This window comes from Galleria mellonella, unplaced genomic scaffold (genome assembly GCF_026898425.1).
Source record: "Galleria mellonella isolate WM207_F2 unplaced genomic scaffold, CSIRO_AGI_GalMel_v1 utg139, whole genome shotgun sequence".
In the NCBI taxonomy this organism is placed as follows: Eukaryota; Metazoa; Arthropoda; class Insecta; order Lepidoptera; family Pyralidae; genus Galleria; species Galleria mellonella.
This window is the reverse complement of record NW_026441995.1, coordinates 8,515,654-8,542,040: the sequence shown is the minus strand read 5'-3', so window position 1 is coordinate 8,542,040 and position 26,387 is coordinate 8,515,654. Positions and strand designations below refer to the sequence as shown.

The 26,387-nt window shown below is 30.8% G+C and overlaps 2 protein-coding genes across 2 annotated transcripts; both read left to right on the top strand.

The window, feature by feature from the left end:
* The first annotated feature begins 1,032 nt into the window (after nt 1–1,032).
* On the top strand, nt 1,033–25,799 carry LOC113513542 (uncharacterized). Its single transcript, XM_052903470.1, has 7 exons — nt 1,033–1,277; nt 11,138–11,264; nt 16,594–16,769; nt 19,353–19,523; nt 21,503–21,600; nt 22,271–22,372; nt 23,533–25,799. Exons 2-7 carry the CDS (start codon nt 11,162–11,164, stop codon nt 23,906–23,908), a joined length of 1,026 nt encoding a protein of 341 aa, XP_052759430.1. The 5' UTR covers nt 1,033–1,277; nt 11,138–11,161; the 3' UTR covers nt 23,909–25,799.
* On the top strand, nt 1,918–4,037 carry LOC113513552 (dynein intermediate chain 3, ciliary-like). Its single transcript, XM_026897545.3, has one exon. The coding sequence runs from the start codon at nt 1,964–1,966 to the stop codon at nt 3,710–3,712; it is 1,749 nt and encodes a 582-aa protein (XP_026753346.2). The 5' UTR covers nt 1,918–1,963; the 3' UTR covers nt 3,713–4,037.
* Nucleotides 25,800–26,387: the final 588 nt, after the last annotated feature.

Here is a 26,387-nt window from a genome sequence, read left to right as displayed (position 1 = left end):
TGACAACAAAAAGATCCATTACTTGTTTCTTTGTATTCTTAATTAAAAAATATGTATTAATCTGAAATAGATTGCAATATGACAGCTCTTTGAAAGGAAAATAGTAATCATCATATTGATCATCAAGCATGATGAATTAAATATCACAGAAGACATTGTGACCTATAGTACTCCATTCGCAGTCCTATACTTGAGACTGATTTAATAATAACTTATTTAGGCTTAACATAAACTTTATTTTAAGTATTATTTCTTTCGCACTCGAGTATTATGCTTAGTACCTTAATCGCTTCTAGCAAGATTCTCTAGATGAAAACCAAAACACAGTAGATAGAAACCGGCCTAGAGCACATCAATGAATGTCATATCGGAGTATCATGATATAAGAAGGGTGGCTGTTTCCTGTTTGATTTACCTACTGTCAATGAAATCAATTCAACTACAAGCACGTAGAAACCAGCTAACCTTCTATTCATCCTTAGTGATAGCACAGAGTTTGTCTACAGCTATTTTTTATTTTTGTTTTTGTTATTTTGTCTTTTGAAGATACTCTCATATGAGTAGGCTTCTCGTAATACTATTTGAATTTAGAAATTCTATTTTGATTTCTAACTGCAATCGTACTTGAAAATTATTTTAAATTACTTTGTATTATGAAATTATTATTTAAACACTGCAGAGTCTCAGTAACTAACATGTGCATTGTTAGCAGTACTTATTATCACCTCTCTTTGAGTGCTCAACTCTGTATGTTGTGGCTTGGCCATTACGTGCCCCACATTGTTAAGTTCACTTTGTCCCTTGCAGTGCGAAATGTGTATTATTTAGGTTACCCACTATATTTCACTTCTCTCCATATTAAATATCATTAATACATAGTAAAAATAACTTATATAACAATAATAATTCATATAGGTACAACTAAGTACTCTAAACTTTTTAATCATCAATCACCACATCAGTTGCGAAGGAACCCGCACAAACCAAACCAGTCGTAATCGTCATAAACCTGAGCCCCACTATACTCTTTAGACAGCACGCGCCAGTCACCGTCAGAACGCCTCTGCATACGATCGTGCGACGCGCGCGCAACTCATCACCTTTCAAATTCGAACGAATTCAGTGACGTGACGTAAAGTGTTGTGACGAATCGGGACGGAATACTGATATCATTCATGTTACAAATTAATACACAATAACCTATCACGGTTACGTGCAGTGAAGTCATGTGAACACAGTGCGTTACTGGTGCGCTGCACGGCGTTTACCTTTTTATGGTAAGGTAGTAGTGGTACTACATTATTTTATGGGTTCTTCGACATTACATACAATAAAGCATACAAATGTTTTACGCAATTACTTTTTTTTATGTACTTATATTTCTCTACATATATTAAATAAGCTTTACAATCTTAATAGAATAAAGTTAAAGTAATCAATTATTATATACTGTTACTTCCGCAATTATATCTATATTCATAAAGTAACGAACGAAAACAGCACAAACGTTAAGCAAATATCGTTCCGTACGCAATGCATATTGATGCAGACCACATAACAGCTCCTTACAAAGCTAAGGCGTAACAATATGTTGCGACACTTCCTGTTACAAGAAACAACATCACTAAAATGCTTTCTAAGAATTATTTTCACGATTTTCCTCGGACAATACGATAAACACTTACAATGTACTTTGCTAATCTTTATCAAATCGATTTAATTATTGCATAGATCAATCCATCGTTATGATTCCACTTGGGATCAAATTAATATTCTTAGTTATGCATTGCGGTATTGCCTATAGAAACAAGGGCACATATGTTTTCAAGCAATTGTAATACGTCAAGTAAATATGTTATATGTGAGCCATGACCTTGTTGATTAACGTTTACTTTTGACATAATTCTCAGTGAAAAAAATATCTAGATACAACTGTTTAATTGTATCATTAAACATCTGTAAAATGCCAAGTTATATAAAATCAGTTTACGAATATACAAAATTACGTAGAAATTTTGGCAGACAACCTTTATTTCAGGATGTTTCTGCACAAATGATAGACTCTATTAACCCGAATATAGCTTACCAAAAAGATTACATACTCAGGAATCCAGTGAATCGTGAAGTGCAAGCTACATTGCCACAATCACAAAATGAGATAAATACAAAAACACTGGTAATTCGTGAGCAAGGTATAAATCATACAGAAGGTGGCTGGCCACGCGAAGTTCACCTGTATAATGAAGAACATTTGATTCGACACCGACGTCGAGTTATGCACGAAGATAACTATATACACGCGATTAAGAAACTTGCTCCGATGATGGAACACTACGTTGATCAAAATAATGCTATCAATATATATGAAACATACTTTGATGACATGCAATCACAAGTTGCTGTCGAAAAGTATAATGTTCGCGTCGCTAATGTGTTTCGAGATTCTTACAAGCGGCCTATTTCATGCTTATCTTGGACAAATGAAAAGATACCTAAACTAGCAGTATCTTATTCCGATAAAACATGTACCTTAAATTCAGAAATTTATAGGAATAATGACTGTTACTTATGGGATATTTGCAAACAAACTGAACCATTCTCTAAATTGCAACCAGATGGACCCTGTTGGCAATTGGCGTGTTCCCCTATTCATCCGGAATTACTTATAGGTGGTCTGGCAAATGGAGTCGTAAATGTATTTGATATTAGAGAAAGTGCTAATGCTATATCCAGAAGCACAATATATAACTCTCATCGGGGACCTATTACAGCATTACTTTTTACGCACTCTCGTACCAATACAGAATTTTTTACCGGATCCCCCGATGGTCAATGTTTATGGTGGGATTTTAGAAATCTATCAAAACCATTGGATCACTTACCAATGTCTGTTAAAATCCCAGTTGGACAAGAACCTAACTTGAGCAATGCTGAAGGTGTAAGTTCTTTAGAATTTGATCACGCCCTACCAACTAAATTTCTCTGTGGGACAGAATCAGGGCTAGTAATTAACGTCAATCGCATGGGTAGAAGTCACTCTGAAATCTTAACATCATATTGGAATACACATTCTGGTCCTGTCCGTGCAGTACATCGTAGTCCATGTACAATTAGAATGTTTTTAACTTGTGGTGATTGGACCGTGCGTGTATGGAGTGAAGAAGTTCGCACTGCACCGATAATTGTAACTAAACCATATAATAATCAAGTTACTGATGCTTCTTGGACACCCTTGAGGTTTTCGAGTTATATGGCTATTTGTGAAGGTGGCAATTTTTACTACTGGGATTTCCTTCGTAAGTATCGAGAGCCTGTGGCTACTCTTAAAGTCTCCAAGTATCAACTTACAAGACTTACCTGTCATAGTGAGGGTAAATCAGTAGCAATTGGAGATATAAATGGATCAGTATTCTTGGTACAGTTATCGGAAAATATGGTTATACCTGGTAATCACGATAAGCAACTTATGTCTCAGACATATGAACGTGAAACTCGACGCGAACATATTCTTGACGCGCGTTTAAAAGAAATTCGTTTAAAAATTCGCGCAGAAGAAGAAACTCCCACTACTATGACAATGCCCGATGAGAGTTCTAATGAAGAAAATTTAATACAAATTACAGAACAACAATATTTTAAAATTGTAAAAGATGAGCTACATCAATTGGTAACAAAAACAACACCAAGTAATGAATCTATTTCACAATTTTAGTTTCAACAATTCTATCTTATTATTTTAATTAATTAAAATTTATGCAAACATAGTGAAGTATTTATTATTAGGAATAACCAACTTCAAACTTCACAAAATTTGCATAAGCACAAAACATAAAATGTGTAACATACAAACTAAAAATGAATGAATTAATTAAATATATATAAATTTTTAAACTAAATAAGTACCTTTTGAACTCATATATTTCTAATCATTATACTGCCACTGACATTTTTGAGCACAAATAATATAATTCTATCTTAGGACCACTACAATGGTTAAAAATCTTTTAAATATTTTATTTTATTTTTATATTTAACTGAAGCACATCTGTCTTCCACATTTGTATCTACAATTATGAGTAAATAAGGATATACACTTCAATAATGTTAATCGTGTAAATTCACATTCATCACTTTATAGTAGGTTCAACTGTTCTAAACATTTGAAGGTACAAACCGGATGTTTTGTGTAGTCGAAACACCCGCATCTTTTCCCTAAGATCCGACTAGTCAGCAGGAGTCGTACCCGACGATTTATCTAACAAAACGACAAGTATATTGTGACCTCTCTTTTTAAACTTCATTACTTCTCTATAATATATTCGACGTACTTATAAGAAGGGCGAAGAGGGTCTTATTAGAGTGGCTACGTAAATTACTAGTGCCCATGAGTTGCGTGAATACAAAAGTGCGTCACTAGCAACTTTCACCGCGAGTTGCTACGACCAGAGTCGTGAGCGCATAGACCGTCATGCGACAGCCTCGTTTTCATTCCTGGTTTCAAATTACTATTTCCATGTACTTAAATACAAAGTAACACTTTGTTAATATGTACATAGAATACTTGCAACTTCGTCTACATAAACTTTGTAAATATCCCACGTTAACACACTAAGATAAACAGTACCTACTACATGTTAGTCCAAAATATTTTGCACAATGGGTATGCTGAATATTCAAATCACGTTCATCCTTTTTCCGTAATAGGTACCGATGTTAAATAATTTATAAAATAGATGTATAACTTTAGTTATGTATTTTATGCTATTGGTAGATCATGACAATAAAATCTAAAAGAAATAAGATCAATAGAGTCTGGAGCAACTCAATTTCCAAACTGAGTTGCATATGACACTTCTGATTTATTGGCAACGCAGGAGTACTACTTCTGACTAAAAACATCTTGGAGATTACACTAACGATTTATTCTTTATACAAAACTATAATCACATTATAAAAGTAAGAGTGCAGCTCTGTATAACTTATTTAGTAACTACTATTACTTGGACTGTGGTATAACTCTACCACTCTCTCCCCTTCTCCAGTACCGACTTACCCTTTCTTCGTAATTTAAACATAGGCGATCGAAAAAGGAATGCATTTCCACTTGCGCGCATAAAAATATCATCTATTTATATAATAATAGCTTTAGACAGTGTATAGTGTTTATTATAAATTATCCATTCATTCATCACAACCTATCCATTGTCCACTACGGAGTATAACTCTCTCTCATCATGCGCCACAAAGTAAGATACAACATAACTTGCATCCAGCAAATCTTTATAACACTCTTGAGATCATCACTCCATTTCGTTATGGTGTAATTAAACCAGACAGTAATATAAGAAGGCAACAAACCTATTACTAATATGAAATTGTACCTTAGAAACATAAACTGTGATGAAGAAGAACTGTGCATGTGAAAATCGATGACATTAATTAAAATTTATTTTGTTGTTTTAAATATCAATCACTGTAAAAATGAAAATAATAACATAATTACAACGTACATATGAAAATGAAAATAATTATCCTAATTAACTAGCATATGTACTTTGTACAATGAAATGCACTGATTAATTTGTAGAACGAAATTGTAGTAAGAATAATTCAAATACGTAAAACAATACAAAAAGATTCATCAAGGCAGAAAATTACGAGTAGATAGCCTAAAATTTCACTGAATTCTGCAGGTATAAGATTTTTAATGTATTTATTGAAATGTGATCGAAAATATAATACAAAGCACCTCAATTGTCTGTTAGTAAAATTTTCAATTATGAGTATATTATACTTAAGATAAAAATTATTAAAAATAATAAAATGTTATGTACCTAGGTATAATTTGCTTAATATCTTAATGTATAGCAAGTGACAATTGATGACCAAGTATCAAAATTACCAAAGATGAATATCACAATTAGTATTTTTATAGGCTTTTATTTTGTACCTACCTAGAAGAAAGAGAAAGTTGTAACTGTGTAACTGGTTCCTAACAGAGCGCCCGAGCCATACAGAACCCTATTCATAAATTATTTTATCAAATTTGGTATATATATATAAGAAATTATTTTGTTTTTTTTTTCATCCTAATGATATAAACAGGCTCTAGTGAAAGTACTACTATTTTCATAGTTATTTATCGTTCTTCACATTCTATTAATCGCTCATCCATTACTCATTTATAAAAATTTCATAGAAATTTTTAATGTTTATTTAATTATTTATTTTTTTAAATATGGCAAACATCTTTTCTGCGCTAAAATATAGAAAAATTTAAAGACTTTAGAGACTTATTATTTATGCTTTATAAGAAACGGGAATTAACGCCATCATTAGGTAAATTATGATAATTAACCTGAATTACCTCGTTTTGGCTAGGTTATGGCCGTCTCTTGTAAAACATAGAATATGCAGCGCGAAAGTTTAGGTTTATTATATGATTGCAAAATAACGCCTAAACCAATTCGAATATAATTTAATATGTATACGAGAAGAAGAACATAATATAGAATAATCCTAATTTATATTGACGAAGCCGCAGAATATAAATATAATATACATACTTTTAAATAGGTATCTCGGTTAACAACATTCATTATACTTTCTTTTTATCATAATTTAACTTTCAATGTCAATTACTATGATGAAATAATGTATATTTCTACATTTGCAATCAACAATAAAGTGCATACGATGTCCATATACAGTTATGCACTTATCATTCACATATTATCAGGTTAATGAGTTTACAAAGCAAACATATGAAACCAGAACGGTACGTGAGAAAAATTAACACACGTATTGGTACTTATCGTATAATTTTAGTTAGATAATTATAAATTGATTAAAAGATTTCATATTTGCCTTTACATAATAATACTAAATAATTTTTTTTCAAATATGGGCAAGATTGGTCTAGTTTTCTCAAATGTAATAATTTATCATAAACATTATTTAACGAATCTTCTGGGTAATTAAAATATATGTCAAATTTTCATTAAATAATAATTTATGTTTCATAAAAAAAATTCGATAGGTAATTTTTTTTCGTCTTCATCAGAAATTTATCCATTACACTTATTCAAATTAAAAAAATCTTGAAATCGAAAATATCGTGTAACATAGTTACACTAACCTCTATTTTTTTCTGTACCACCTCTGGTTTCAATATTTTTTAAATATAATACAGCCCATATTACAAACGAAAAAAACAAATCATTTTCTCTTTAATATACTTAATTAGTTTATAAAATTTTAACAGTAATTATCATGAAAATTGAATATCAATACAGTGTACATATATACACGTACATATATATATATATATATATATATATATATATATATATATATATATATATATATATATATATATATATATATACATACATACGTGAGAGTAGTTTTAACCTATTCATTTTAAGGTAAGTAGTTTATTTATACTATACTAATGGTAAAGTTATGATAATTTAATTTGACGTTCCGTATGTTAGAGAAGGTATTTGTGGCGCAGCAAGTATTCCGAACTTCACAAGTCACAAACTTTGTTCTTACAACCTCAGTTTTGCTACTACTTTATTCCCAAGCTTTCCAACACAATAACTTTAAAAAGACTACGATAACGTCCTGGGAAAAGTTAGAGTAGATGTTTAACACACGAATATGTCAAATAAGACTTAAGAGGACTTTCCTCCATGTCGTTTCAGAACGATCATTGTTTAAAAAATAAATATTTCGATATCTTATATACAGACCATGGGTACCTATCACAGAGTACTTTGTAAATTGCACAATACCGTTCATACTTATGGGCGACTGTTAACAGTTTTCATCAAGCCTTTAAGTTTTTTGCTATGCTTATTAACATAAAAAATCCGAAGCAAGAAACATCTGGGTATGTGATTAGTCAATTTCCCTATAAATAACTTAAATTTAAACTAACACAAAGGTACATACCTCAAGTAGATGTATTTTTATTAATTATAATTATACATTAATTATAATTATACCTTTTCAATATTTCATGATCGAACATTCGTCCCGATTAAAGATGAAACTCTCAACATGCAATTCATGTATCTACTTGATTTTTCAAATATCTGCTTTCCTAAGTATTATTAAATTCCTATATTTTTTATTCATACATGTAAGAACCTACTTACATGTATGAATTCAAAATAATCTCTTTATAGTTACTTCAGTTATTAGTTAATTATTTATTATTCAAAAATATAATAAACTTATTTTTTTTACAAAAAATATCAAATAATTTGTGCTTAGTACCTAATTTGTACTTGCCATAGAGTAATATATCGTATGTAACAAATTAATTACCATAAATTTACTAAAGCCGACATAAACTAATAAAATCATTCCTCATTAAAATGCCTGACATTAATTTCAGAATTACAACAACAGGTGTCACCATTTTATTAATAATCAATGAGTTGTTTTCTATATATAACTAAGCACCAAGTCATAGTCAGTCAGTATGTCACTCTAATTAAAAGAAACTCAAACACGAGCATTGTTCGTTCAACAAACATGCGTGTATATGTGGGTGTAAAAACCTCGGCGGTTATCGAATGCCAATGTCAACTAATTTGCAAACCCGTCAATACTGTTATGTCGGACTTGAGACCGCTGGACGAGACAATTTGACCCACATCAGCAGTAAACGTGTAAATTGTTCTGATAAAAGGTTTGCAATTTTAAAATTTAATAAACTGGCCTACCGCCCTGATTTCGTCTGGGTTTTTAACTATTGTCATGATAGTTAAGTTTAAAAGTACATAACTCCTTAAGGCATTAGAAAATCATTCTTTTTTAAACGCTTTGATGACAGAATGTTAACTTTTTTCTACTATTAATTTTATTCAAAAGTTTTTATAATAATAATAAAATCTGTATCAAAATTAATTGTATACAGTTTTTAAAAACTACCTACACGACAAACAGCCAGAACAACTTGGTTATAATCTGTCTAGTGATATGAATGCAAAACGAAAAAACAAAAGTTTCGCTTCGCTGATTTTGTGACGCAACTATGATGTTTATAATGTAGGTTATGGACGTAAACTAAAATTATAATTATTTTATTTCATATGTTGATAATCCCTAATTTGCATAGTTGCATATATTAATGTTTCTTCAGATTAATTTCTTGGTTATATTTTATTTTCGAAATAATACAGTAGCCGGTTTTCGCTACGCCATTCGTATATGCTTAAACACTGACTTCAGTCCTAATGAAATTAGTATAAATTTAAAATTAATAAAGAATATTCAAAAACAATTCTCAAACTAAAACAATTATAACAAATTAATTCGCATTGTGAAACTCTTTTTGAATTATTACCAGTAACTATTATAAAAACATAAAGTTCACTTAGAATGAGATACATATATATAATTATTACGTATTCGACTATCCAACACGATCTCAGTACATGTTTTTATTACATTTTATATTTAATGTTTAATTATTCATCTTGCACATTGAGTTATACGTCTGCCTACGTATGTTTACCATCAAACTATACTTTAACGGAACATATATTATTATAACTACTAAAGATTTATCTATATCATCATTCATATTATGTATTATATAATAACGATAGAAACAAAAATAAATTTTAATTGAAACTAGCTATCCGCCCCGACTTCGCACGAGTGTACTAAATTTTTAACTTTTCGATACAATTTTCCAAACATTTTCTTTCATTCCAACAATATCCTGACAATTACAAATACAACAAAAACAGAATTAGCCAATTAGACGCAGCTGTAATCAATAATCAGCAATCGTTTACATACGTAAACGTATTGCTTCAGAACAGGAGATAATAATAATCGATTTTTATTTTATATAGAGTAATTATAAATCTTTACTTATATTATATATAAAAATAAAAACTTCAATTTTAACATAATTAATATGTTCTATTGTATTACATCCTAAAAGAACAGTTTACAATTGGCGAAGTATATACAAAAGAGATAGAATCGTTAGACTCTATCTGTTACATGTCGATCGGATCGAAAACCCCTATGAAATATATTAATTACATACCTACTCGTGTGCATATTGCGTGTTTTATTAAGTGTTATTAAGTCACGGTATTTTGCTATCACTGCCTATCAATCGCTGTTTCTACCTTATAGTTAGCTGCTAGAAAATGCCATAAGGCATTGAACTCGCCAAATGTATACGTATTACAGTAGTTAAGCTATGTAATAGTAAAATAGAAGATTTTTATTAATATTATAAATGTGAAAGTGACTTTATTTGTTGGTTATCTCTTGGCGCCTTAACGATTCAACCAATTATTATGCAATTTATTATGCACACTATTGAGATAGAGATGCTCATAAGCCATTTTATTCCAGCCAGTCAATATATCTTTGTTACGTGAAAGTCGCGGATAAAAACTAGTAAATAAATGAAACATGAAAAACATATTCCAATAATTATTGAGTGATTGAAAAATTTCAAAGCAGGCAGAACTCGAACGTGCAAATTCTACACTAAGCTGGAGCAGTGCTCTTACCAGCTCAGCTACCTATTCATCGGATACCTAATTGATGATCAGCGCCTTACTATCCGACTTGGTCCAATGAAACTGCGAAAAGATGTTGCATCATAGGTTCTAAGGAATTGTCCGGATTAATACCTACTATTCAATTTCACTATTACACAACCAGCCAGCAAACTAAATTTCCATCCCAACCATCTGGATGAGTGGCGATCTTCCGCAGTGTATTTTTCAAAGCATTTTTTCACACATAACCACTCTTTAGAATCAATTTCCCGCAGCAGTATTTCCAAACTGATACGGCATCGTAACCTTCAACAAAAAAGTATATTCCTTTTTAAAAGACCAGCAGAACTCCTGCAATTCTTACAGTGTGCGGGTCATAGGCGATAGTAATCATATACCATCAGGTGAGCATGCGGCTCGTTTACTACTTATTATAAAAAAACCTGTCCGAAATCAATTCATAAGCAGTAAATAAGCGATAATTATTGGAAAATTATTTTCGTATTTCTGTATCAATTTGCAATTATGTAATAAAATGCCAAATATCTTATTATAAATAAAAATGTATAAATAAATAAATTTTTAAACAGTGACACAATGGGCACCACTGTGCGATGAGCCGCTTGCCATTGGTGACGCTCGCTCTGCTGGTGACAGCATGCACGGCGGCTGCGCAGCTCCGACCAGCCGACGCATCCACAGCTGATAACGACACACGTGAGTGAGTCCAGTGATCTTTATAACTTTTGCTTTTTTATGCTTACGATAATAGAAAGACAAACAAGATAACGTTCAGCTGGTGAAAAATGCTAATTGTCTTTTTTTTTACACGATTAAAATTGAAATATACACGACTCCGGCACTCCTCATTGGTACCCCACCAGCGAATACCAATAGCGAGATTACCATTTCATTATAATCTATTAAAAAAATCCGTTAGCACTACCTACAAATGCAAGCGGGGTATCAGTGTATGAATATGATAGATTAGGATACAGTCAGATCAGTTGGTATTATATATATTGCTAGCAAAGCAAACCCTTTTACTATTCCTTGCATGGAATGCAAGAATGTTAACCGTAACCTATATGGAGGAAAAGGGATTGTTAGTAATGGAGACTGAGAATCTCATTGTTAGCAATATACCCAACCAGGTCGACCTCCTTGTGGTTCTCCCTGGAAACTATCATGGTTAATTCCTGATGAATTCATCATGATGGGCTAACTGACCTGTTTTCATTCTCATCTATCACCCTTCACTGGTGCTCCGCCAGCGTATCCCGTTAGCGCAGGTCACCGTCACCTATAAACAACACTACCAATTCACAAAATATACTACGACGCTCATAGATTAACTTTGATTATTCCTGAGCACTAAAGTAATGACTCCGTATCCGTATTTCGTAATTTCACTTCACCTAGTAGAGACACTTGGCAACAGAGACATGTAAAAATTAGTTATTAGTCATAATATTTTATCTGGCAAAGTGTTCTGTAATGTAAGCTTTAATATGATTTTACGCCTCTTAAATTGCTTAGTTTTATTCCTAACAAATTACATTATTTACGGCCTCGACAGTAATGTACAATTATTGCCAAGTCTTACGATAGCTAAGAAAAACATATGTACTAGTATTAAAAGCGTTCATACTGTTAGTGTCTATATTTCGAAGTTTATTTCCACAAAAAGAAAATCAAATCCCTTTCAATTAATAGCTAAAGTTATCAAAATGAGTTCAAAATTAGCGAATATAATTATTATAAAGTAACATAGACACAAAAAATAAAAACGAATTAAAGACCTAATCTCTAACAAATTTTCGTGGAAAAGTTTCTCTAATTTATTTTTGTTTCTTCAAAAACTACTTAATTTTTATTATTTTATATGAAACATGTTATAATAATACTTCAATTAATTAATAACTATGTTTACTGTCAAACCAACTATCTCTTATTTCACATTTTTTACATTTCGAGTATAAGAGAGACAAAGTTAAAGAGGAGGCCTATATCTGAAGACGGACGCAATAAAGACTGCTATAAATAGATACGCGAATAATCTATTCACCAAAAGAAATACATTCAGAATTATTAAATATTTTAACTCAAAAATGTTATGTTATGTTAAACTGTTATGTTATAATTAAAATTATAAACAAAGATATTTCAATACTGTGTATTTATACACTACGTAAGTATAATGTTAAACAATCTGACGCCATTCTCACTCGATGCAGACTGCTGACCTATGCATAAATGTTCATGCCTCGTGATACTCATAAAGGTCAAATAATGAATACCATACCTACATAAATAATACTAAATATTATTTCGTAACTAGTAACAAATTAAGTAGACATTATAGATTAACTTACTTTCAAAAATAAAGCATAGCATTTTTTTGTACTATATAAGGCTCTAAGTATACAATACGTGTACATTGTTTAAATGTCTAAAATATAAAGTACACTATAGTCATGGTTTAAGCACATTGAAGCTATGTTGTTTAGAACTAGGTTATTTTATTATTGATTACTATTATTATTTCGTTTAAATATAAAATTCAAATAACCACATTGAGATTAAGCAAGTACCTACAAGTACATAGGTAAGTGCTGAGTTTTTTGTTTCTTCAGATTTATGAGCGACCATCTTAAAATGTTATAATATAGCTATCAGAACCTTGCAGTAACATTATTAGATCGTATATCATCTACCTGAAGATGACGTCAAGAGTCTCTATAACCAACGTTACATTTATTCATTAAAATGGACGAAACGCGGGAAATATCCAAGTGTGTAGGTTCACACAAAAGCGTATTTTAGGAGAAGGGAGGGGGATGGGCCATACCCGCCCCAGAATTTTCCAGGGGCCCATGTCTAAGACTACATATACGCCTTTTTTTAAAAGGTCTACGCCCCTCTCCCCCCCATCCTCCCTCTCTGGAAATTAATCTTAAATATGGCAACGTATAGTATGTACTTCATATGAAACCTCACATGATAATACATAAAATCTCTTATTTGCTATCGGACTAAGACCACGATTGACATTTCAAATACATATAATTTCATGTGTAAATATAGTAGATATGATATGCCACCTTTTTATAAAAGAATGTTTTGACTTATTCCAGTAATATAAAAACAATGATAAACTTTTGCTCAACAATTACACGATAAACAGGCCATTACTTATTAACGTATATTATCATCATAAAGCGAGTATTAGTTATAATGTTGCAATTAGTCCACAAAGTATACTGGTTTCATAATAACTGAACCATTTCTTACATTATATGTTTATGCAAGTGCCAACATTTACTATTATAATACGTACGTAAATTTACTACTTGCAAAGTGTCACAGATTTATTATGTAAATATATTTTTTTATTTAATACTAGCTATTTCCCGCGGCGATGCCCGCATGAATCAGTGTATAAAGTATCCTATGAGTTAAAATATAATATAACCTACCTTCATAAAGTTTCAGCCAATTCAACTGATCTGTTATTTTATAACATTCTATATGTGATTCTTTAGATTGGTATAACTTTTTTTATTTATGAACCAATTGAAATAAAACAAACACTGAATGTTAAGTGGAGCAAACCGCAAAGCATTAGTGAAAACCGCATTCATATGGGTTAAGTCGTTTTTAAGATTAGCGCGCACAAACGTACTAAGAAATGGTTTTACCAAAAATTCTAAAAATCTTTTGGGTTCTATTGCGTTCATAAAGCCCTCTTATAATATTTTTTCTTATATATCTTCCATGTACAGACAGCGACCAGTTACGGTTTTATTATATATATTGATTGATTGACTAGATACCATTTTTTTTTTAAATTCATATAACCAATATTTAGATGATGCTGAATAGCAAAAGTATATTTATTTAATTTAGAATAGTTTTAACTGTTTACAATTGTGTAATGTATTTTAAAAATAATTAATTTGACAAACCAAAATATTATTTACATTATAAGCAAGTAGAATTGATTACAGATGTTTTATTTTTAATTTTTAATAAATGATATAAAGATAAGAGGAGCGCCGACTATATACAATGATATAAATAAATACTCTTACTCCTATAATATTTAAGTATTCTGTCTCTATATAAATCTGTAGTTACCTTCAGTTTTGCATTCTATTAGTGGTAGCTATTTTTATTATATTAACAGATAATGTAATATTAAGTCATAAATAATATAAATTTTTTTATCAATATAAAATATCTATTAATAACTAATTAAAACAATAGGACACTATTTTTAATATATATCTAAAAATAAAAATCATCTTGTGTTATATATATATATATATATATATATATATATATATCGCGTAATATATAATAATATATATCTATATATAAATAATAATTATCTATGTTTTATATATATATATATATATATATATATATTCCAATACATATATAATATATATAATTTAATGTATGTAATAGTATTCCTAAAAAACTGACGGCATTACTTGGCCAAGACGCATAATTTTAACCACCTAAAGCATTCGCACGCTAGGCGCGGTGTAGCCTTTCCCTCTGCGAAGGTATAAGCAATTATCATAGCTAATTCTGCCCAATTGACTATGTATGAAGACCTGTGACGAATCATTTAATCATCATTTAAATAATCAAATCTATTTTTGTTGCAACCTTTTATATAACTTTATACAACTAATTCGTTTATCGATCCCAAACTTTAATTTTGTTCTTATTTCTCTCTCCGTCCGTCTTTCCAGCACAAAATAGTAGACTTATATTGCTTGTATTGCTACCATTTCTTTTGCGAAAGCTTAGATTCGTGAACCCATTTATATAAAGGCAATCGAGTTAATGTGAACAAAATACAGTGACCATTCAATCGTATAATCCCGTTAATTTAACTGCACCACTCTAATCGCATATTGCTCGCACTTTCCCTTTGAAAGTATCGAACAATACACTAAGTCAACAGCGAAGTTACAAATTATTTTAAAAGTCATCATAAACATAGCATTACAAAATATTTACCACACACACATATAGTATAATGGAAATGCAGGTTGTTGCTCAAGTAATATCGCTTCGCTACATGAAAGAACATAATTTTCAATTAAGAATATATAATCAAGCAATTTCTCTACTATTTTTAACGCTTATATGCGTAGGTGTCCTACACATATAACATCACCTCAATTAACTGATACTGGCTAAAACCGATCGAGTACCGAGAACTTTATTTATACGCATTTAGCTAAACTTATTTTAAGTTACATGAAACTCAATATAACACAGTTTAGTAGAATTACATTGATGCAATTTTATAAAAAAGACTGGAATTTCCCCAAACAAAATCAATATGATATTTTTACGTAATCTATGATGAAATCAGAGCGTGGGAGTAGTGAAATTTATCATTCACCATTTGCCACTTTTAAACTTTGTATACGAAATTCGAATAAACGTGCATCGCCATGCATATATTACGCCCAAACACAGAACATTAGCATAGAAATTCCAATACGGGTTTCGAGTTGGGTATTGAGGAATCCGAAACAATGAAATGATTTGAGTCAAATTTTGGACTTCACCATATCAAGCCAATTGTTTGTAACTTCAATATGTAATATTTATAATTATGATCATATATGAACTTAACCATAACCCTAATTTCCAACGTGGGAAGCTTGACCTGAAGAATTTCGTAATTATAATACAAATAAGAACCTAAAGCATTATCACTTTCACACTTCACTGTAGCAATAATTATTGTTATTATCACTTACGACAAATTACGCAGACGAAGAATAGTCCTAGTCCTAATAGCAGTAAATTTTAACCGTTAAAATAATCACCTTTTCTAAGTCTGTCGTTTGCGCTGGTCTATATAGGTATCAGATTTAGGAAGCGAAATATATAAATAACAAGTTATCTCTCATAAAACGTAAATTCTTTCGTAACTTTTTTCTCAAGGATTTTAGAAATTTCTATTTATTGTATAAAGAAAAACATCAAAGAATTTTTTTATTTGTATTTTCAGGATGTGGCACAGAATGTGTGAGATGTGCTGCGGACGGATGTGTAAAATGCGCCCGGCTGCTCATATGGCCGGGGGGTACTTGCACTCACGACTGCCCGTCAGGTACTCGCGAGTCCTGGGCACACGATGATCACCTCATGGGCCGTGTCTGTTATCCTTCACATACATATAACGAGGTCAGTAAATGTTTGTAAAGGTAGCACCTAACAGTATGACGATAGGTTTTATGTTTAATCTGATCGAAGGATATTGATTAATCTTTTTAAAAAATAGCCCATGTCCTTTTCCATCCCAAATACCTTTTACAACTATAAGTTGAGTTGTTATGGTGCCTAGAAGTAATAAATAAATAAACTTAACATCCTTATATAGATAAATATTTGTTGACTTTAAAGAACATTTTAAACAATTTCTTGAACTTTGGATGTGCGAATAAGATAAAGTCTTTATTTTTATTTTTGCACTATATGTATTATTATAAAAATGTAAAACGACATCCCATCATGTGTTTTTACAGTCTTGGAGTTCTCAAAAAACGTGTGAGAAACCAACTAATAAGTCGACATAGCGGGATCAAGCAGTGAGTTAGGTTCATCTAGCTATGGGTTGATCTTGTTCATGGATTGTCCATCAAATCTTGCTTCTGCAGACATTTATTATACCATAACATGTAAAGCTCTTATAAAAAAAAATGTCATGAACAACACGGGTTACAAAGTTTTATTTCGATCGCTAATTTAATGTGTTTAAAATTATCAAATATCTGTAAATCTGCACTTAAACCTATTGTCACATAGTTTGATTAACAGAATAAGTCGACTGTCAATAAAACCAATAATTTGGTAGCAAATCAGTCGACATTTAAAGATGACCAATTATTAATGTCAGAAAAAACACCTATCTATTTGATTATACAAGAAAAGTCTTTTATGTTTCCAAATTTAAATTTAATGATAGGCACACAAGTTTGTTAGCAGAACATCAACACCTGACTCAGTGAATGTGTTTTTAATAGCATTATAAGTATATAATGAAATGTTAATAACGCTTATAATGGTGAGGAAGAAGAGCCTTATATTATTTGTTGTACGGCATTGTTTGAAACCTTTCTCGCTAATGTGTTTTGCCCTATACCTACGTATCATATATCTTAGTTACAGGCATTCATTACAAAGCAAATTTTGCCAAGAGCTGCAGGAGCAGGCATGTACTAACATGTAATATTGAAGTTAAAAGTTTCGTTTTACCAAAAAAAAGACTTGTCGATTGTAAATCGTTTGCATCTGTACAGAAGTGCACTCTTTGCACATGAGTACAGGAGTGGGAACTCCTGTTTTCGCCGTGAAGCAATTGTGCTTGCATGGCTGTATGTGTATTTCAGTTTGAAGGAACCCATAACATACTAGTCCTTAAGAATGGCAATGTATGAGGGATACCATGGGCATAATAGTATATTCTAGCTGTGGTATCCATGGTGATTTTCAAGTCTACAAGCGACGGTTACCACTTTCTATCAGACGGGCCGTCAGCTTGTTCGCTATTCTAAGTAACATAAAAAAAAAACATATATTCAAGAGTTATTTATTGACCCTTATGTAAACTAAAATATTCTATACTTTCCAGTAACGTAACCGATCCGAGATATCAATTCTCTTATAAAATATTCCATTTCCTTAGTAATCAATGTTAGTGTATATATTATAACTTACGAGTATTAAGTAATAAAAATAGTAATGTATTATATAACTATAGTATCTAATCATTCTGTAGAATTCAGATGAAACTACTTACCATTCATACCAAGCCCTCGACGCTCGTGTAGGTGCTATACAAACTCTATACGCTCTATCTAAAATTAAATTTAGTGAAGCTTGTGCCACCTTACTACAGAGTAATTATAAAAACAGATATTCAAAGCTAGCAGTGGAGGTAGCACATCAAAGTTAAAACAAGCCGCTTTTTAGATTAAAAGCGCGACCAGGCGCGACCCTAATGCCTTTGTTACGCAACCCGATGCGGATGGAGCAACCCAGTAGTCATTAAAAATCAGTAATCTGTGCAACATATTAGATGATCAATTGAAGTGCATTTTATGAATTTAATCAATACAAGCTGTTGATCTATAACTGAATTTCAAATATTCTTGAGTCCTAATATAGTTGAATTCGAAATGACATATATTATAAAATCAGCAATCGTATTGCTGATTTTATAATATACCCCAAGAAACTACAAATAGTAGATTGGCAAACAATTTTTCAGCTCACTCTTTCTAAGATCAACAATATTAGATAATATAAATATTATATAAATAATAATAATAATATTTTTAAGGTAGATGTAAATTGCTTGTATTTGACCTATACAGACGAATGTATCGTTTAAGTAAGTGCCTATTACCAGTAATGAAATATTATTATGTATAAAAGTGTCGTCAGCGATTTCACTAAATATCATTTATAAATTACCTATATTTATCAAAATTTCTGATACAACATAAAAATACCATAATGTAACAGTTATTAGAAAAGATTTAAACAGAATTTACTTGAACACAAGTCTAACTTATTTTCATTGTTACATTCATGTATAATCATATGTGATTACATTTTTGTTTTGACATTTCAAAATATTGTATACCATATTAAATAATTAACTATATACTTAAATCTTTTCAATTATTATCTTCTTCTCTTGAAATTCTCTCAAATTAAGCGGCGGAAGTTAGTGACGACGTGTAATGTTTATTTGGTATTCAGGTGTTAGTTGGCGGTGCATGCGGCGCTGTGGTGTGCGTAGCACTGATAGCTGCGGGTGCCGCGTACGCACGCTGCAGGAACACCCGCTCTCACCCACGCCCTCTGCCGGCATCGCACCACGACGATGACACGCGGCTCAGGGAGTTTCACAAGCAACTCGACTGCTTGCGAGTAAGTAATTAGAATAGAGAAATCGGTTTCGAATCACTTTAGTCTGACAGTCTGAATAGCATAACCAGTAGGTAGAGTATCATGTGACTTAAGGTGACAATTAGCTCTATGGTACTAATCATAGACATACTGTAGGCGACAGTTGCATACATTTCAAATACCGCTATATAGAATTTCTTATATAAACTTGTAAATGAACATTCATTCATTTTTCAAATTTTAAAGCTCTTATAAAAATATACATCTACATATAATAAAAGAGCAAAGTTTTTAATATAAATGTATTTAGACGCTTTAAAATTTCCTTGCACATCCACGACACCGTTGCGGAAAATTAAAAGTGCCTCCATAATAAATTTTGTCAAAACACTGGTATTTTAAAGTCATCAACTTTTAATACTCATTCATCCACCTACTTATAAGTTAAATATTGTATAACTATATATAACAATTATAACAAACTCTGAAGATAGTTATTTTCTCTCCAATTATTAGGAATTTATACCGCGTGAAACATGCAAGATAATGGTTGCGTATTGTTTAGAGAGCAAGCTTACACGGTCGTGCCATAGTCTCACTTTCGAAACTCGTGCAATGCGAGCAGTGAGATTGATTTCTTGTACATGCACTGTCAATAATAACGCATAAATTAAACGCACGTTTGTAGAAATTTACGGTCTTACAAAGACGGTTAAAAACAATATTTGTTTTAAACAATATTAAACATAATTTAAAATACAACCTGTTATTTTGTTTTACAAAGTTAACTTCAGAACCGATTTTGATAAAATTAGTTTAATAAAACATATATTAGATAAAAAAAATCACTTTTTTAAATTAGTTTATGTTATAAGGTAAGAAACAAAAAAAATACCTAATTTCCTCCTTTAATGGTGTGATAATGTTTATTTTTGGTATTTTATATGCTAAATCGATATATTATCGTAATAAAATTTACTATTTTTAACATCTTTAATAAGACAGATTTTCTTTTGTTCAGACTAGAAGAGATATTAGACTCCCTTTTATAGTAAAGCTTCTAAATATGTATTTAACAACTATCACAATTTTATCTTTTATGTAGTAGGAACGAATATTTTTTCCCCCAATTTTAAACAGTAGCAACAAAGTTGATAGTAGATATATCCAATAAAAAGTGATATCGTATATATATATATATATATATATATATATATATATATATATATATATATATATATATATCTAAATGATCGCGTAAATTTCCGTAACTTTATATATATATATATATATAGTTAAAATAAATCATTATAAATATCACAGAAATATATCCAACTACCTACATTTCGATACAGTGCCTCCATTGAGTACTGAAATATTATCTTTTGTTAGAAATCGTATTGTGGTTATCTTATAGCCTGCAGACTATGAACTTCATACGTATTTTCTGTCCTTTATAATAGAACACATCGTATTGCATATATGTCCGTGAAAATACCACTGTGTTTTCACAGATCCTCACACAAAAAAAGAGTGTTAATTTCTGTGAACAAAATTCTCTCATTTGTACAAGCCTTATAAATTGTATCACATATACGAGCAACTAAAACACTATAACCTCTCTGTAATATAAAAATTACACCAAATGCACGCCAAGAATTCTTGATACCCCTCATGTCCTTGTCTATAAATATAACAAACTCAGATATCGCTGTTTCACCGTACAATTAAGTAAAACAATTAATACTGTGATTAATAAGAATGGGCTCTGTTGTTGTTGTTGTAAAATCTTTAATGTATATAATTAACATTAGATACATAAAAATGATTTAATAAACAACGGACGGACTTATTGCGTAGAGGGATCTCTTACAATTAACCTTTGAGAAGCTAAAAAAACTACAGAGTTATATTTGTTATAGTCAACTTCTTAGCAAAATCATATTAGATTTTTATTAAAAAAATACATATTACATAAATTGTTAATGTTTATTTTCCAGCCTCATGCCTACACATTGCTGGCTATACTGAACCATACGCGTAACCAAGTGCGCGAACTTTACCAGTTAGGCAATAACGATGCTGCGATGGCTTACAGGTATTTTACTATAATACATTGATTATTAAATATTAATTAGTATTAACATCATCTTCCTCTAAATGGTTTTCATAAACAATAGCATCAATTAACAAAGATCTCTACATTTTACTGATTCTACGTAACTTCATACATCGGAGAAGTCAAGCTACAGACTTTTATTGATTCGTCCGTGCAATTCTGATAAAACACGCCAAGCTTTGTACTTTATCCAATATCCCACCTCATCTTGACAATAATTTGGGACATAGATGGACCAAATCTAAGATTTAAATTTATTTTACTCAAACCAAAATTCCATCTATGAACGTAAAGCAATATTCTGTTACTACTTATATAATGCGCCCCGAGAGTTTGCCATATATGGTGGCTTTAAATGTTCTTTTTTATCATTTTATTTCTACGAATCTGTTCTAACTTACTTTTCATCGATGTATCATGTATGTAACTTAGAGATATTTGGCACTTGATATTCTCTACCTATCCCACAAAATACTTGGTGCAAAGTTACACAGTTATACAGAACAAATAAGTGTGAAGAAACCATAACTAAGCTCTTTATAGCTAAACAACTGCATCAACGTTCAAAGCGTCAATATAGACATTGCAAGCGGCTGTTTGTTAGTATAATCGTTTAACTACTAACGTCTAATAATAGTTTCCGTTGCAGCTGCGTTCTAAGCGACCTGGCCAAGCTACTGATTCTACTGAACAAGCAACAGGTACCCGTGGTGCCGGATGAGTGGCCACGTCTCGCCAGTTGGGCTGAACGGTAACACACACACAAACTATTTGAACTTTCCATTAGTGTGATAAAATATAACAATGTTTATTTAAAGCCGAGATTGACTTCTGTGTATTTTAAAGCTTTTTTTATCCAGTCATATGTTGAAAAAAATAGTACCTAATTGTAAATAAATAACCAACGACTTCAATGAACGACGTTTACGTTTAGATTTTAAAAATTGAAACGTTTATTTATAAATAGATTATATTTCATAACAAGCCGAGACAAAACTAAACCAAGACAGAAATGTGCCCTATCGAATGCAAAAAAATCACCTATCAAAATTAATTCCTAATAGGCGACATAATCGTGAAGCATGTTTACAAAAAAATCCAGACGAATAAAGAAGTTCCTCCTTCTGAAAATAACTTAAAAATATTAGTTATTTAAGGTGACGAACTCTTAAAATACGGTCAAAAATAAATGAAATAGGTAATACATAGTTATATCCAGCTAGTTTAAAACCCAGGATAGTCTGTACTAAATAAAAACCTGTCAATGAACTACTAAACTTCTACGCGCACAGAATTGACCTAAATGAATCACAATAGGCGATCAACCTGCTTATATTATAGACCCATTACTTTAATCGGATAAAACTACTTACTAGCTTCTTGAAGGTCTGTTTATTTGGAACAATTTTTTCTACTTACAATGAATATATTAAATTATTACGCGATATTTTGATCAATTATGCACCGATTTCAATTTTGATTATTTTGCAATCGACAATGTTTCTCCTAACATATGTTATTCCGATACTCATTTTGTCAAGACCTTTTTAAGTAACAATAATTAAAATCAATTACAGAGTTTAATTTGTGTACTACCGTCTTATCTATAACGCATTGTTGGTGGTATCACGAACAGTACCTCTATTCTGTGATGTATTTCTAAATATGATATTGATCATCTATATAAGCGAAACTGTCCAATTCTATTATATAACGTATCAGATTGTTATCGCTTTCAATTACTATAATTTCAACTTATACATCAATCACTAATTAAAATAGGATTGAATGGGTTATATTATCTATAGCGAAATATTATGGCCATATGTCGCGGCAGAGTGTACTCTGTTATCTGAACTATAATCCATCAACTCTGCAATACTATTAAAAAAAAAATTTTTTTTTTTTCAGAATCCTGAAACGGTACAGCCGTATCGATTTAGGTCAGCCACAACAGGAAGGACAATTGGTGAATTTCCTCACAGCGCCGCCGAGTCAAGCCTCCGACTCCGAAGGTACACAGCAATCGTTCTCTACATTCAAACCTCCATCGTACTCGCCTACATCATACCACAGCAACATTGATAAAGAAACGGATAGTCAGTGTGAGTGGAGCGATGTGGGACGACCGCCAAGCTATACCCAGATTGAGAGAGAAAGAGAAGCGATAGTCCTCTCTGACCCCTGGGAGAGGCGACCGATTGTCAGAAGAGAGAGTATATGGCTAGAAGACGAGCTATTCGAAATGACGAGGCGACCTCAAGATGAACTTACTACCGAATTATAAGGTATTCATTCCTCAAATAACAAGTACAAAGACTTTCTAGATATTAAGTTTTCTTTTATTACCAACCTACCTAGCCAAGACGCAAATAAATTCTTTGGTATAATTTTCCGACAGTGTTACACATGAAAAGAACACAAAGCCAGATGTTGCTATTTCGTTCTTTGTCATATACGCGGTAGCAATAACGTGTCTATCGATATATTATTTTGTTACTTGTCTAGGAGGGCAAATGGTCTTTTTTTATAAAATCTTGTAGCTATATGTGTCATCAAGTTCAATTAATTAATATTAAAACCTCTTACTTATTCTATTGTACCTATATATTTATAAATTTGAGTGTATACATATAACGACTGAAATAAAAACAGTAGAACGCCAATTTAATTTTAACACAAGATGTAGTGTTCATAATTGTTATAAGCTAAGGCTGTTGTAAAAATATATGATAATGATAAAAACGATTTAAAAAATCGGAGTCTACTCGTTGAGTGTGAAGAGTCGATTGTGTTTTTTTTTTTTAAGTACAATTATTTGCTTCTGGCTAGGATATATATCGTAGTCAAAATATTTCAGTGCACCAAAAATAGCGATATAGTAAGAATATAGCTAATTCACCAGATAATCTATATTCATTTTAACTTTACAACTTGGGATCTTGTTGTCATACACCTGCATACTACGAGTATGACTGACATTAATGGTGCTATTACACAATATTAAAATGAAATATCTTCTTAATTGTAATTTGATAACTGTAATATACATTACGCAATTCGATTTAAAGTGATTCGAATTATTTTAATTATACCATTCCGTACCTGTAACAATAATATACAACTTTATGTAGATAATATTTAATAAAATTTTATTTAGTTAACGTCAATATTATAACAATGCTGTTTATAAATAACATATCTATATTAACAGATGATATTATATACCTATACTCATGGACTTCAATTCCCATTATCTTACTACTTTATTTTTACATAATTTCTGATTATTGGATTATTATTCATAATTTCAATTAACGTCGATTTAAAGACATTGGAGAAAATGGGAATTGTCTTCAGAAAATTAAACCAAAGTAGAAATTAAGTTAGATGTCTAGTCCTGTTTGTATAGTGATTAGTACCTACCTACCTGTTTTGTTTCAATTCAATATTGTTTTGTAACAACATGTTCTAAAAATAATAGGTACTTATATTTTAGAAATTTATGTATCTCAAATTACACTTATTTATTTATAAACTAGCTTTTATCCGCTACTTAGTCCGCGCTACTTAGTCTGAATATATCTATTGGTCAGGATAAAAAGCACCCTAAGTCCTTCACCCTATATAAACCGTGTATACCAAAATTGATTAACTAACAAACTCACTTTCATATTTATATATACCTATTATTAATTGTAAAGATAAGCTGCCAGATTTTTTTATGCAACTTAGAACTTTTAATTTTACATAATAAAACAAATCTGGGCAAAAGCTAAAACCAGTCTTAAATAAAATGTTTGCATCTTTATTTCTATAAAGATACCAACTCAGCCTACTAATATTTTCATATTATTATATAAAGACCGATCAGTCAAAAATAATTTTTCTACCAGAACTGTTTTTTTTTTTTTAAATTGTGTACCATATTTCATATAATATCCATTTCTATATTAAAATAACCTAAGACCTAATATTAGATATAATGTAAATGTCAAATATTCTTCACATTTAATTTTGTACAACGAAACGTATATAAATATTTATGTAAATGTTACTTACTAAAATATCTTTATTTATATGTAGGCAGTTAGGATAATTTATTTGTTAATTAAATACTTATTATTTTGTAAGTAATTAAAATGTATTGAATAAAGATGTTTATATAGTTTGTTTTATGAATATTTTATTAATTAGAAATTACCTGAATTCACAAATTTTTATACGCGACTTGGTACTGTTCTGATCCTTCTCCATACTAAAAACTACATGTTATTTTTAATTTCATAAAACTGACTAACAAACAAACTCCCTTTCACATATTATATCATATATAAGTCAGGATCAACATATCATTTCAATTGAGCATCCATTATATCAAAGAATTCATGTTTTATTAAATGTTTCATTAAAAATTATCAAGGGGAGGTCCGGTAGGCCTTACCCACCCCAAAATTAACTGACCTACTACTAACTACTAGACAAAACAGTCTTAATTACGCCATTGCTTAAAATAAAAAGATAACACTTAATTTTAGAGTTACTTCTATATGACAAAAATCAACGCAAATATTATATGCCTTAGAACATGTGCAGAGATATAGTAGTGAAATTACAGAATTCAGAGATATAATACCTTTGTCATCAAGAATAACAGTACCTCATGTGAATCACCAACATACCTTAGACGACGATTATTACTTTTCATCAGGTGTTATACTACTATTGCCTACTTATACAGCAATTACAGACTTAATCTAAGTGTG

Excerpts from the sequence above, each read along its gene's own strand:
- LOC113513552 (XM_026897545.3), top strand. The coding sequence starts at position 1,964 with ATGCCAAGTTATATAAAATCAGTTTACGAATATACAAAATTACGTAGA.
- LOC113513542 (XM_052903470.1), top strand. The coding sequence starts at position 11,162 with ATGAGCCGCTTGCCATTGGTGACGCTCGCTCTGCTGGTGACAGCATGC. Across the intron at positions 19,524-21,502 it reads AGCAACTCGACTGCTTGCGA|CCTCATGCCTACACATTGCT; the intron begins GTAAGTAATTAG and ends TTTATTTTCCAG. Across the intron at positions 22,373-23,532 it reads CTCGCCAGTTGGGCTGAACG|AATCCTGAAACGGTACAGCC; the intron begins GTAACACACACA and ends TTTTTTTTTCAG.